Genomic DNA, 15,798 nt, shown 5'->3' with positions numbered 1-15,798 from the left:
TCCTATCTTATCTTTACGGATCTGTAAACATTCCTTGTATATTACAATAGTGACTCCAGGTTACGCTACGCATGTATACTATGATGAAACAACGATTTACGACGGGGAAAATTTTCGTGTCTACGTCGTAAACATCGGCCTTGAAGAGAGATGTCGCCAGCTACGAACGATAATAAATCACAGGTTCGAACAAAAGCGAAGAAAGTCGCTGTTTCCACCGGGACGGCAGACCAACGCGTTATATTCTCCGCCCATTATCCGCTATCGAATCATTCTTCGTTCGCCGCTCGGCTAATTATGTCTGTTCCGCGCACAATCGGCCGTTATTTCATTAAGTTTCGCGTACATCATAATCGGAGCACGATAAACGACAACGCGTAACCGTTGGTGAGGTATTTCACTTCTATTAATTTCTTCATTCGACCGTGGGACTGTCAACCGTATTGATCTTGCTGATCCTGTTATTACAGCGATCGCTCGGAACCATCCGGGAAGCTTTTAACCATTCAAACAAAGATCTTGAGAGTCATCACGCTGAACAAATGCAATCGCACAATTCTCGACAATGACTGCGGCGATTGCGAAATAAATAGTTGGCTTTCATGACCGGATGGGAACAAGTGTTATATCACCGGTCTCCTGAAACGTGTGCATCTGGTCGCGGTGAACGTTCCGAGTCTTCGGCCAGCTCTACTACTAATCGTTCCACCATGACCTAATATCCCCACTCTCCGAATCACCACGTGCATTCAATAACCTCGCGTTGGATCGCTGCATACAGTCAGAAGCTGACGCTGTCAGTAGGCGAACGTACCAACGTGATCTGATAGATAGACGGACAAGAACGCAACAATGGCTGAGAACGAGACCCAGAGCATGATCGAGCTGGAACAACTGATCGATAAGACGACCAGGAACCTTGGCAAGGGTTACCATAGCGTTCGATATGACCTGGAGTCGCCGACCGACGCGTTCTACGTGTCGAGCATGTTCTTCGTGAACATCACCGTGAACTATGGCAACGAGAATCAAAAGAGAACCATTCGACTGGTCGTCAAGAAACCATCGCCGTTGGAAAAGCTGAGGACGATGATGAGGAGTGATGCACAGTTTCACAACGAGATACTGTTTTACGAGAAATACGCTGTCGGCCACAAGGACCTACCTGTTTGCTACTACAAGCACGAAGAACCGCCGACCAAGTCCGTCCTTGTCCTGGAGAACATCGAGGAACGAGGATTTCACATGTGCCAGTGGAGGTAGCCGCAGAGATTCATTGCTACGTCTATGTTTCCCGATGGCGTGTACAAGTTGTCAAGTTGATGTTCAATTAGCATCCACACTTGCGAACGCGGCGTGCGCTTGTTTCGTTCGCGTTGCTCGTGTGCACGACGAGGATCGTGAAACGTCATGTTTTTATGTCCAATGAGAGGCGCGACAGATCAGCGAATTGATTATATGGTTCTTTTTTCTTGGTGCATTTATCGGACAAACGAGAAAGGACGAAAGAATTGAAGAGTATCGATTCAGTGTGGATGAAAACATTATTTGACAGGTTAATTACACTGTCGAACAAATTTCAACTTTTTTTATGTTTCCAATATACTGTTAGGTGGATCTTTTCTAGAGTTTTTTGCGCTGAGATTCCGAATCTGCCTTTAATTTTTCTCCAATACGCACAGTTTTTGAGAAAAAACGTATTCTTTAACTTTAAACAAATATTGCGATGTTATTATACAAGATATTGAATTGTTCTTTACAGCAGAAGATTCTGCAGACTATCCCGCATCCAGTGATAGCCAATACTAATACATTATGATTGTTCAAACATGTTTAAACAAGCCGGAGAGACACCACTGTTGCACCAATTTCTGAGGATATTTTTCAATTTATCTAAAAAAAATAAGGGTGCAACGGAATATCGAACTACACCACGCGATAGAGCAGAATTTTATCTTGAGGAACCACCCTTTCGAGTTTGGAACGTCGACGTTTTTTCGTACCAGAAAGCAAAATATCTTCGCCCGACATGAGTTGCCGCCAGTGGCGCTCACCACTACAACGGGCGTTCCACAGAGTTCCGCAGAGTTGGGCAAAATGTAATTTCAATTACAATTACAATTACTTACCAATTATTGTAATTTGAAATTGCAGAAATAAAATTACAATTACATGTCATTGTAATTTTATTTCTGCAATTCCCAAGTAATTTTAATGCAATTACAGGTAATTGGAACTGATAGTTGCAATTACTTAAGGGAGTCTTTTCCAACAGACGACGCTTGCAAGGATCCAGGATTCCACTTCTGATTTCTCGATAATGCAAAGACAGGATTTTTTAGTAGTCAAAATCGCTAGATAAAAGATCAATCCAAGGCGCTGTTTGTCTGAAAAGTCCTTCTTTTACGTTTCCGAGCAATGGTTTTGCAATATTTGGCTGAAATTGCATTAAAATTACTTGGGAATTGCAGAAATAACATTACAATTACATGTAATTGTGTAATTGGTAATCGCAATTACTTTGGCTCAACCAGTAATTGTAATTGCGGACCACAATTACAATTACAGTAATTGTGAAAGAAGTAATTGCAATTACTTAACACGATTACAGTAATTGTAATTGAGTCTAACAATTACTTTAGTGTAATTGTTCTTTTAAATCACTAATTTTTATGTTTTGGACCATTTAACCGTTTTCTTATTGTATTTATAGTCCACTTTTGCACATGTAATTGAAGATGTAATTAAATACTTGTATAATTGCTTACTGCCCAACTCTGTCGCAACTCGTGTCGGGCGTAGATATTTTGCTTTCTGGTTCGAAAAAAACGTCGACCATGTAAACTTGAAATGGTGGTTTTGCAAGATAAAAATCTGCTCTATCCAGAGGTGGGCATTATTTGGTGAAAAAAATATTTGAAATACTATTCAATATTTTAGATTTTATTTTGCTTAAAGGAAATAGTATTTTATTTGAACAATCTGAACCTCGAAATAAAATATTTCTATTTTAACAATTTCATCCACAAAAAAAAAATATTTCTATTTTAATAATCTGAAGCACAAAGTAAAATATTTCTATTTGAATAATATCTGAATCACAAAATAGAATATTTTACTTTTTGCGTCGTTATACCTAATACTTTCAGAAATCGCATTACTTAATATTTCTTATTCTAGCAATAATTTAAAGGAGAAATGGTACTTAATATAAGAAACTATATCATTTGCCACATTCACGTTTTATTTTTTTGTTTGACTGCTGCTATTCGCATACAACAAGGTGCAGCTTTCTAAATTGGAATCTGTTAAGGTGCTCCTTCGAGGACACAGAATCAGTCCAGCAAAGCTAAAAAGTCTCTCAAGTGGAGCAGAGGATGGAATAGCTGTGTTGTATTTTAAAAAGAATGTTTTCATGTATTTGTACTTTGCAATACTTTCAATTCGTGTATCACTATCGTTCAAATATTGAAATAATTCTAATTCTGCAATGTTTGTATGACTGATATCATTTGTTTCTTTTTCCATAAAGGAAAAAAAGTCATCTACTTCTTTGTTTTGTCAAAGTAATTGAGGTTGTGACTCTGAATCTGGATTTGCTATCTGTTTCAAAGCATTTAATACGGTTTCTTTGATAAAAGTACGTTTTTCTTCGTTCAAGTCTTTCGGAATCCATCGTAATTTACATTTTGGATGGCTAATACTAGCAATTATATAGTCGCTTGCGTGTTCAGAAAAATCGAATAAATCACGAAATCGAGATTTTAAACTCGATAGTAAATGAAGTTTCAATGGTTCGCAATATCTATTGATTGCGAACCATTATTTTGAGCAATAATATTTAAAATTGAAATTGAAAATAAAGACAAAGTCCAAATATTTTCAATACTCTTAAAGTAAAATACTATCTCCAAATACTATTCTCAAAAATTACTGCATCAAATAAAATATTTTATTTTCAAAAATTACTACATCGAACAAAATATTCTATTTTCAAAAATTACTGCATCAAATAGAAAATTTTATTTTCAAAGTTGTACAGATACTGTAAAATAAATGGGATTGTTTACTATTTAAACTACTATTTTCCCCAGCTCTGGCTCTATCGCGTGGTATAGTTCGATTTTCCGAATGTCCCTTATTTTTTGAGATAGATTCAAAAATATCCTCAGAAATTGGTGCAAAAGTGGTGTATCTCCGTCTTTAATGATTGTTTAAACATGTTTAAACATTCATAATGTATTAATATCGGATATCACTGTATTCGGGAAAGTCTACAGAATCTTTTGCTGCAAAGAACAATTCAGTATCTTTCATAATAACATCGCAATATTTGTTTAAAGTTGAAAAATACGTGTTTCTTTTTTAAAGTCATGTTCCTCAAAAACTATGCGTGAAAAACTGTATAAGATCCACCCAACAGTATATTGGAAACATTTTCGGTGTTGGACAGTGTTAGCTTTATCCCCAATTAACCGATACCCTGTTGTTTCAGGTACAACGTCCCTATGGATTACACAATGGCAGGGGTACGGGAACTCGCACGGTTCCACGCTAAAGGTTATGTGATGAAGGAGCGACGTAGATCAGAGTTTTTCGACATTATCGAGAGCATGCACGAGTCCAGATACGACGACGACGACCCGGAAACCAGTCCAAAGGATATCCTGAACAGCACGGGGACCCGAGGCATCGAGTATCTCCGCGATCATGGTCACGACGAAGACTTCTGTGCGAAAATGATACCGTTTTTCGAGGACATGTACGAGAACGTGGTGGTCAAGTGCATCGAACCCGAAGAACCGCTGGCCACGCTGTGCCACGGCGACTTCACGGTGAACAACACCTTCTTCAAGGAAGAGGACGGCAAAGTGAAGGCCATGTTCATCGATTTCGCGTTGGTACGGTACGGATCGCCGGTGATCGATCTGTCCTCCTACCTGTGCCTGCATTGTCCCGAGAATCTCAGCACGGATCTGATCGAGAGTGTCTTCAGGGCGTACAATGACTCGCTGATGCAATGCCTCGAGGATAACGGCATAAAGAATCGCGAACGCTTCTCGTACGAGGCTCTGCTCGACGACTACAAATTGAAAGGCCTGTTTGGTTACGCGGTCGCGTCCTTTTTCTTGGCGGTGGCCATGGGAAAGGAGAAGATAAATCCCGAAGAAGTGGCGGATATGGATATAGACAACAGGGGTGATTTCTTGAAGAAGGGAGGCGGAGACGAAATCAGCGAGATCCTGGCGAACATGTTGCTCAAGCTGCAAGAATTCGGTTGCTTGGATCACGTGCTCTAAACAGCTAGTTTGTTGGTGGACGATTCGAGCTCGTGGGGATACTGGGAATGTTCCATTGAACGATTCATGTATTAATTGAAAGAGATTTCGCGAATGCGCGGCAACTAGTGTTGTATAAAGCTCGAGTCTTCGAAGCTCTAGAGCTCAGTCTTTAAAGACTAAGTTTCTATAGAAGAACTCTTTAAGACTGAGCTATGGAGCTTCGAAGAGTCGAGCTTTATACAACACTGAATCAAGTTAATAACGACTTCTTAAGTTGGTGAAAATATTTTCATTTCTGTCTCTAAGAGAATTGTTGTTATAGATTGTGTAGATTAGTTCGACGATGTAATTGTAGATGTTCACGGGTGTCAGCGAGGCAAACGTGATTCCACGAGCTATTAGCGAAGTATGCTGCAACGCATCTTCTACCGAAATGAGGTTATTAGGAGACGAACGTGTTATGTAGTAGGATTAGGGTCGACCTGTTCTGGTAAGTGGTGACAGGAAGACGAGGGGGATCAACGACCTTGAATACATCAATGTGTCTGAGCCCAACTATAGTAGAGTCTTGCTTATATTGTAATTATTACCTTGAGACGTTGCAATCAATTTCCAGTCTAACACGTTTACGGTAATTGTAATTTTTTATACCACGGTCGAATAGTTACGGTGCAGTATTTGCTACGTATAAATTGCCAATTGTACCTGTGCATGATTTATTACTTGATTAAATTATATTGTGTTACGAAAAGTAGTTTACAATCTGTGAAATTCAGTCATAAAATAATCCTAATTTGGTCCTGCAATAACAATTTGAGTATCCACTGAATAATACAGAGTAGTAATTCCATTTATTAATAACATCTCCTTTGACATTCAAAGAATTTTTAGAAGAGTTGGTATGCATACCATCTTTACAATACCATCTTATCTAAAAAAATGGTTTCCCTCCATCAAAGACAAAATTCCTCTAACAAAAAACTGCAATATTGTCTATCAAATATCATGTATGGGATGTGATCTGACTTACATTGGACAAACTGGCAGGCATTTCGACAAACGCATAACAGAACATAGACGTAACATTTATCTTCCTACGACACAGCATACTGCTTTAACGAAACACTCTATGTATAGACTCTGATCACCGTTTTGGCTTTCATAATGTGAAGATTATTGACAAGGAATCTAATTTACAACGCAGATTATTATTGGAAACCATTCATATGATTAAACAACAAAGCGTAAATCTTAGGTACGAAACACCTAAGATTCATGGTTACTACGCGGCATTACTGAATCAGTAATGTTTTTATGATGATTTTCCCATAATAATTTAGATTCTACTTTACCATCTCCACAAATGTGTCTTTACGGTCTCATTCTTACCAATTAAACCACAATCTTAAATGAGTGTTGATATAAAAGAATAGGAAACTTTGTTACCCAGTACAACCTTGATTCAAATGTTCGTTCACGCTGTTCAAATTCGCCGCCAGAGGTTGACTATGTTTTCACCATATATCGATATCGATCAACCAATCAACTACTGCCTGTCTATATGTGAATCACCTCACTCATTTACATTGTGGTTAGCACATGGTTGCTCAGTTACATATCTGCGCTCATAACTGTTGTATGGTCTCTATACAAATTACAATTTATTCTTAATGTTTTTCGCACTCTCTTTTTCGCAGCAAGTAAGTGCTTCAAATTTATTTGATCCTGTGATTTACACAACTGTGGTATAAAATTATCTTACAAAATTTAATTTTTTCTTACGAAAATTTTCAGACGCAATAAATGTTTCTTAATGAAAATGATCTACATTAGGATCGAAACGTCGAGATACATGGTTAAATAATTGCACAATTGCTGTAGTGTTACAACTGATCGAACCTTGCGCCGAAATCATCAACTCTTATACAATCAATTACGATCGAGAAACATACTTCACCTTTATACAGAGATACATTTGTTTTTAGTTGTTTACCTTCTGATCTGGAGATCCCGTTCTCGAAGTTCCACCATCGCGCATCGGCTACGGGACACCGTGTGCATGATGCGAAATAAAACTCGTCGGCGCGATGCGCCGAGACGATGTGCGAAATTATTCTTTCGCCTATGCAAGTACGGATCTGCCTTTCAAATAGAGGTACTCCGGCCGCGCAGAAAAACTTTGTCATTACCATATATTTTCACAGACTGGCGGCAACGTCTCCCGGGAAATTCACTTACGCTCTAACCTGAATTTTAAGCCCGTTAAATTTTGTTCGCGGCGGTCGTGCGCCCGCGCGCGCGATCCTCTTTTTCCGGAAGCGCAGAGGAAACGCGGAACGAGAAAATTCTTCGAGAAAAAAAGAGGCACATACAGATCGAATCGAGTAACCTCCGCCTTTTTCGTAGTTGGTTAAAAATGGCCGACCTCCGGCGAAATATCTCGCACGGGGTTTTTCGGATTTCGCTGGACGCGGTCTCGGTAACACGCGAATCGCGTCGGGGATCATCGTGGAAATGGAACGCAGATCAGAGTGGAATTGTGGTTAATGCGAGAACGCGGGGCCTCCACTCGATGTTATGGTTAACCGTGAAACGACCCGGTACTATTTTCACGGAATATTTAACTGTGCGAAGATCTCCACGCTTGTGTATTTAATGGAAATGCCGGAGGTAGAAAATCGCGGCTCCCCCTTTCCAATTATCTTGCAAATTACTAAACATCGGACCGGGTACTCCTCGGACCGTAACCCCGTGTGTCTATCTCAATTCTATTAGGTTGCTACAGAAATCAGTGTAAACATGCATATAGATTCGCATTCTAATTACCAGAACTATTAAAAAATATACAGGGTGTCCCAGATCACCCGTACCACCCATTTATAATCTAGAAAATAGGTTACTTTCAAAAATTCAAAGTGTTTCTTTTATAAATCAGATACGCTCTATCAACTGGTGATATTCTTAACTTCCGGTTTCGGCCGAAAATAGATGATTGAGGCCGGAAGTTACATTTTTCAAATGGAACATGGTATTTTTTATTACGGATTCGGATTCTATGCGAAAAAAAAACAAGAAACTTTTGTCTGAAACATATTTTCAAAAAATGTCATTTTACGTTCTTTTTCCGTGTTTTTCGTTAACAACTCCTAAACAAAGCCGCGTATAACATTTTTGCAAAGGAGAAGGTTGCTTCAAATGATCTCAGGAACCTCCAATTTCCGGCTGTTGAAGGAATTTTGGGACACCCTGTATATATTAAGGGATCGTAATAATTGTTGGCGGAATAATATTCAACACGTTAAACCGTCATACAAAATGCAAATAATAGGATGAAAACACTGTCACGGTCTATATCGCCATTTACGCGACCACTGCACACGCGCATAGAGTGCAGAACATGAATTAATTATTTAGTCTATGAGCCGATAGTAGTTAATTACGTAGCGAAATTATTCGGCACAATATCAGAGAGACTAGCAAACGATTCTCGTTATCTCTATAATAAAATGATGTTTTTTCACATGAAATCATTAGCGGCCATGTGACGAGCACGCAATACATTAACGCTTAACTTAACGTTTAATGCCAGACCTATTAGCAATGCCTTAGCTGATCATCTGTCGCATTAACCGTATCGTGTCCCCTTGCTTAATTGTGCTCTTATCTGATAAATGATTCCTCGATTGCTACGTATCTTATATTCATCAGCCCGAGCAAATAATCCTCATTCGTTTAACACTAAAACTGCCGGTGTCAGTCAAGCAACCGGTTTCCGAATTTGTGTAATACAATTACTAGACTGCGGCTCTTTATGCAATATGAAACTATTTCGCTGCAATTACAACTTTTATATTATAAATGTTAACACAGAAGTAGCTGACAAGTATAAGAGACGGAACATTCGGTGTTGGTAGCGAATTATTCCAGAGTATCGGAAATCTGTCTATAAAATGTCCGAATGGTTCCCGCAGCGGCATTGACATCGTGTAAATAATTCTTGATCGATTTGATCGACACGCGTCGTCTGTACAAACACGGAATCGTGTAAAATGTAAAATAATACGTACCCTGGTCTGTGGATATCGATTCAAAAGGACAATAGAACGTTTATGTAGCTGCGCTCTAAGCACAACGAAAATAGATTTGGTGCGGACGCGAAGCAGCTACTTAGGCGAATAAAATTTTGATTCGTTTCACGGTGAAACGATTAACCGTTAGGGATCGACAACGTTGATTAGCAAAACGCATGAACGATTTAAGCCGATAGTGAAATTACTGCTAATTTATTCCGTCTCGATCTATGTTACAATCAGCCCTAACCGAATTCTGTTTACATACTATTTCTATGCCCGGGTGTAATGCAATTAAACTAATAGCGACACGGACGGGCGGTACGCGGATCGGACGTTTGGGAGCTGGTCCCGTCAATTGCGAAATTACATATCGTTTTCGTAATTGGTGCGTCGCCGCGCCGCGTCGTATGGAACCGTGAAAACCAACTCATCAAACGCGCGATCGAACGTTACTGCGAACACCGTTCAATTCGGTTCTTGTGATAAATCACACAATTAACGGAGTCGGGAATAGCGTACTTACTTGACTCAGTTGATGAACGTTGCTCCATTATAGTTTTTTTGGCAGCGCGACACGGCCGACGTTGTACGAGAGAGAAGGGAAAGGAAAGGGAGTGTTTCATCCTAGACCCGTAGACCATATCGCTGCTGCGGAAGTATAATGATGCAACCGTACAATTTTGTGAAATTGACTTTATTGTGTTGGCGAGCTCAAAAATGCATTTACTAGATGTTTGTAAATCGACATAATGTAAATCGAGGCTGGTATTTATTATTTTATTAATTGAAATAACTTAAAAGTTGCAATAATAACCCACAATGTCTATAAACTACTCTCATAGAAGAATTAAACCGAATCTTCAATTTTTGCAGTTGTGTCATTAATGTCATTATACTTGCGGAGCAGCGATATACAGGGTGGGGCACCTAAAACAGGCCACCTGAATAACTCGCTTGCTTTTGAAGATAGAAAAATATGCATCAGACCAAACTTAATGATATCGAGGCGCTCGTAATCTGATGTCATTGATTTTTTTATAGGTGGAGACGTCAAGGAGATATGAAGGTCAACTCTGTTTTTTTAATGGAATGTACTAAAAATCGTTTTAAAAATGTACTAACCTATGTATGTCGAAAAGTTAGTAGCTCAGGAGATATTTCAATTTAAATAACTCTAAAATACCATTACTGTCGTGTGTACTAAGACGTCGCACAAGTAAGTAAACACTAACACTTTATTTAAATTGAAATATCTCCTGAACTATTAACTTTTCGACATACATAGGTTAGTACTTTTTTATAACGAATGTCCAGCTGCATCGATTGATGTATTAAAAAATACCTCATTCCATTAAAAACAATGAAGGTGACCTTCATATCTCTAAAAAAAATTACATGAAAAAAAAATTTTGTTGGTATCTTATGAGCCCCATTTTACCAAAAACAACAAAGATATTCAAGGTGGTCAAGTTAGCTGGGACACCCTGTATATGGTCTAAGGCTAGAGCACTCGACGGTGAGGCTATCTAGTGGGCCCTGCCTTAAACACTGGGAACAGTGTCGCCAGATGAGGGGAGTCACGGTGAGATGATGTACCCCCTCTCTGATGACCAGAGTAGAGTATGTAATATGTGGCACGTTGCGCCGCGCACGCGGAGAGAGGGGGACCTTGTATTCCCCTCGAGTGCTGGTTTGGGCAGTTTCTAGCGGCTCTGACTGGGAAAGGTGTCGAGCGTCAAAGACAGCCGCCGCTTTTTGACAGTGGATCGTGCGGAGAGCTCGTTCTACCGAAAAATTACAAAATAAAAAAGAAGTGAAAAATTGTAATAAAATTACGTGAGAACGAAAAAATCAATTTCCCATAAAAGTGTCAAGATACTTCCCAACGAATATTCCTTGAAACTCTGGTCTAATAAAAGTTAAGAGATAGTAGCCGACGGAACCTAATTGATTAGTCGGCGTAATCTATCCCTCCGGGGTGGGCCGCAGTAATATACGATAAAATTGAATTCTCCGCTCTGCTATCCCTCCTTTCTCCATCGTTGATAAATAACCCGGATCCGCGTATAAAATTACAATGAATCTTATTTGGTAGCTCGCCGATCACGACTAGGTCGAAATCTTGTTACTTAATTTCGCCGGAAGTTAGACGCTCCCGGGGGAGCCGGGAGGTGGGGGGACGACAACCGGTAACTGTTTACGGTAACCGTTTTATTCCAACGACAAAAAGGTTCTTTAGCTACGTCCGAGGCTATTAGAAAAGTCCGCGAAAAGAGCCTCGCTTGCTTCTCGGAGGACCGGGAACTGCGAAGTCCGATTAAAGTGTCCCCGCACGTCTCGGATTTCGTGCTCGATTTAGCCGATTTGAGCTCGCGTCGAACTACTTCTTGCTGTCCTATACCGGTGCCCTCTTGTAGCTTCCTTTTCCGGAGCACCGTTTCACGTCGGCGATCGTTAAACCTATCTCAAACATTCGAAAAGTTCCACTGCGGTTGATATGTACAGCGTGTCGCAGCATTATACGAACTTACGACAGATCGATTCGGAACTTCCTGGATTCGAGTGCGCATCTTCTCACGAGAAATTATACTTTTCATCCGAAGAATCTGCCCGTAGAAAATGTCTCTGCTGCTCTTTACTTTACCGGACTCAACATTTCTGCGTTTCTCCTACGAATTATCATGTATTTGGTATGTAATGCGGATGCAGATCGAAGTTTCGAACCTCTAGGATCAATAGTTGAGGAGTTATGGTCGATTAAAGTTGAGCAATCTGCAGTGTTTTTGACAGGCTCTTACCTGTCAAAAATGCTCAACTTTTAGCGACCATAACTCCTCAACTATTGATCCTAGAGGATCGAAACTTCGATCTGCAGCCGCGCCGGGTAGAAATCTACTGGACTACATACCAAATACATGATAATTCGTAGGAGAGAGGCAGAAATGTTGAGACCGGTAAAGTGAAGAGCAGCCGAGACGTTTTCTATGGGCAGATTCTTCGGATGAAAAGTATAATTTCTCGCGAGAAGATGCGCACTCGAATCCAGGAAGTTCCGGTCTGGTAAACTAAAGTTTACCCAACGTTTCGGTTAATAAATTTGATCTTCGAGTTTTAATTCAAAAACACACATCTCTTTGCGTACTCGCGAAAGCCAACAAAATTGTACGGTCTGCTATACCCCTTAATCGCGGATTGTATCGTGACTTTGTATACCGTGGATTTATGATTCCATTCTCATATTATCGTCACTAGCCGTATCTTTGATTCTCGTCGGATAAAATATTCATCGGCACGCGCACTCTCTGCAAGATGACAGTGTCGTGGTTCGGTAACCGGGTCAGAAAACCCGGTGCCGACTACCGACCGAGTGAAATTCATTCTGATAATGAAAGGCGTAGCTCGATCGGCGAAAATAAATCCATCCGACGCGTATCCCGAAAAGGAGTGTCCCGCGAGCATTCTACCACGGTTCACTGGCGACGTACATTTCTCTCCATCTGAGGCTGTGCCCGAGGTCTTCGACCTTGTTTCAACTGGTTTATTTACTTCCACTATTTATTTTACAGCACTTTGTACTTTCTGGTAGCACGTGGACGCTTCAAAACCGAAACTTGACCACCGCACCTCTTGATTCGATTACAGTCCAGTGGAAAACAAAAAGCAACAAATAATGGTTTATGTAAAAATCGTCTTATTTCGTTGCTTCGGATTTAATGGGTTAAAAGCCTATTCGCAAGCTTCCGGGAGGTAAAGCGTTCAAACGACTGGTATAATGCAATTTCCTGAGTGGTCGGGTCGACTTAAAATTTCAAAATGCACGATAATATAATCATTCTTTTGTGTTATACTCCAGTGACCCGGCTAGGAAAGGAGACCAGTGGTCCGCTTGTATTTCAATCCAAATGTAACACTGTCAGCGCTCTTGAGCTTGATGCATTCACCGTGATAGCGTGTATATCACTCAGCCAGTGAGAGCTGCTGTTGATGGGAGATACATCCGACGTTCTCGTTTCTGCGTTAAAGGGGCTTGAATTTTTCGTCCGTGAAAGTACCTGTTTCAACAAACTGTACAGCGATACGTGCAGAAAAAAGCAAATTAAATCTTCAGTCAGCTATATATCTCGTTTCGATAAAATAAATTCCAACTATTATCCCCACTAAATTTGATTTCAAATATACCCAGCTCTTTCCGAAGTAGCCTCGCAGATCTGAAAACAACAATTCGTCGTCGCGAAATCTCTCTTCTCGTAAACACGGTCAAGCGGTTGTCAAATTACGCGTTCGCCGCACGAGTAGTGTTCGCAAACTGGTCCCGCGGTTTCTATGAATCTCTAATAAACTCCGACCAACGTCAAGTGCTCGAAACTGAAAACACGGTGGAATCGATCGGGAACAACACCTCGATAAATAATACCATTTGCCAGTGGATTGCGGGAAGCAACGTCCCGCGGGATTTCCGGATCACGGTTCAGCACCGGTGTGCGTTTGGAGATGGGCTTCCGGGTCGCCGATGTTGTTGTTGTTGTCTCTCACCTGGCCAGCGGAGGATTCATTTTTCCACACCGTGATTGACAAACGATGCTCCCTTTTCCCGTGACGGACATTTCGCGAGCGGTGTTTAGCTCGGAGCGGTCAGAATTCTAGCCGTCCAGCATTAATAATTAAAAAAGAACGAACGGGGTCGTTCTGAAATATTTACGAATTGTGTCTGTTACGTCCCGGAGTCTGACTTTCGCGAAATTATCGTTCCGCGACCCATTCCCCTTACTGGACGCTCAATTGCGAAACAACCTTTCGTCCACGCGGCACGTTACGTCCGACGTCTGACTGGGAACCACGACTTTCGCGAACATGCGTATCTAGGTGCCAAAAGTTCTTGCACTACCTCCTTTTACACGAAACAACTTAGGCGTTTTTTAGACGCTTATAACTCGACACTGGAGGCAGATGGAGAGATGTAATTTCGTACACTTGTTAAATGCTATCATGTCTCAATATTGACAAAACATTAATAGGTTCCGAGATATAGGACCTCAAAAATCGCTAAATTTGTCACTGACTGACTGACTGACTGACTGACAGATCATCAAAACCTTTTGGGTACTTCCCATTGACCTACAAGCTTGAAATTTGGTACATAGGTCCACCATAACCAACACTCAAAGGAATAATGATCAAAGTTTGAAATTTTACACCTTAAAGGGGTTGTATTAAAAAAAAAAAACGAAATAGGTTATGTATGGAGAAAATGAAATATGCCGCTTTTCCCACAAGGAACCGTGTAAATTCCGGAAAGAATCATCTGCTCTCTTCAAACGTTCGTATAGCGCCATTCGAGGTAGTGGCAAAAAGCTCAAACTGGTAGATTACAATAAGGTAGAAAATTACACTAAAATTATAACAAAAAAATCTAGGTAAAGTTGGGTTCTAATTCGCCGGCAGAGTGTTAATCTTTGATACCTACTTGATAATTGATGAAATTTCAACAAAAATTGATGAAATCCCAACAAAAACATTCTGTAAACAGAAGCCAAGTTCTTATGGCCGTAAAAAGTTGTGAGATCAAACAAAATACGGCCAAGTTCGTTAGCTTAGAAAAATAAAAATAAAAATTAGTTAAAAAGCACGCTATTTAATTTTTAAAGAGTCACATGGAGGGCTAAATTATTCAAACTTGGCCGCTACCTAACACGTTTTAGGGCCATTGGTTTAAAAAGTAACGGCCAAGTTTGAATAATTTAGCCCTCCATGTGACTCTTTAAAAATTAAATAGCGTTCTTTTTAACTAATTTTTCTTTTTATTTTTCTAAGCTAACGAACTTGGCCGTATTTTGTTTGATCTCACAACTTTTTACGGCCATAAGAACTTGGCTCCTTACAGAATGTTTTTGTTGGGATTCTACTTAACGCTCACAGGTAGTAGATTCGTCCAAAGCGGCGGACGAGAACAGAGATAGATAACTGAGACGGCGCGAATCTTCGCAGGGAAATATTTAGCGACTTATCGGACAGTTGAGTACAGCGATCGGTGAATACAGGCAGACTTCGTTTATGCGAACTGCTTTCGTTGCTCGTTGACGGCTGCAGTCGAATCAGGCTGGATCGTCGTAGGGAGGACGATGATCCTCACTCGTCCTGGAACGATCACGTCGTCGGTGATCCTCGGTTGACGGGAGATACCCCGCTGTTGTCCTCCGTCTCGCGTTCGTTGACGCGCACGAGCTTTCTTAATTGATAGCGACGAACGCGAATTGAATAGGAGAGTGTCGCAAGTTCGAGGATGTAAGGACAAGAACTCAGCGAGACTCACTTATTAAATTAATAACTGGGAATATATTTGTAACGTATGAAATGGAATTACAATGAATTAGAAGCGCGTGATATAGCAGGGCCGCTCAAAGGCGGATGAGAGCGAGGACTCGTTGAAGTCCGGACCGGGACAT

At 40.5% G+C, this 15,798-nt stretch overlaps 2 protein-coding genes across 3 annotated transcripts in view; one reads left to right on the top strand and one right to left on the bottom strand.

The window, feature by feature from the left end:
• Nucleotides 1-15,798, bottom strand: part of LOC143212917 (zwei Ig domain protein zig-8) — a 556,020-nt gene that overhangs the window by 231,496 nt on the left and 308,726 nt on the right. The window lies entirely within an intron of this gene.
• Nucleotides 256-6,033, top strand: LOC143212592 (uncharacterized). Its single transcript, XM_076431524.1, has 2 exons — nucleotides 256-1,259; nucleotides 4,496-6,033. Exons 1-2 carry the CDS (start codon nucleotides 853-855, stop codon nucleotides 5,298-5,300), a joined length of 1,212 nt encoding a protein of 403 aa, XP_076287639.1. The 5' UTR covers nucleotides 256-852; the 3' UTR covers nucleotides 5,301-6,033.

The sequence above is a fragment of the Lasioglossum baleicum genome, chromosome 10 (assembly GCF_051020765.1).
Source record: "Lasioglossum baleicum chromosome 10, iyLasBale1, whole genome shotgun sequence".
NCBI lineage: Eukaryota > Metazoa > Arthropoda > Insecta > Hymenoptera > Halictidae > Lasioglossum > Lasioglossum baleicum.
The sequence above is the reverse complement of the archived record's forward strand: the minus strand, read 5'-3'. Positions and strand labels throughout refer to the sequence as shown.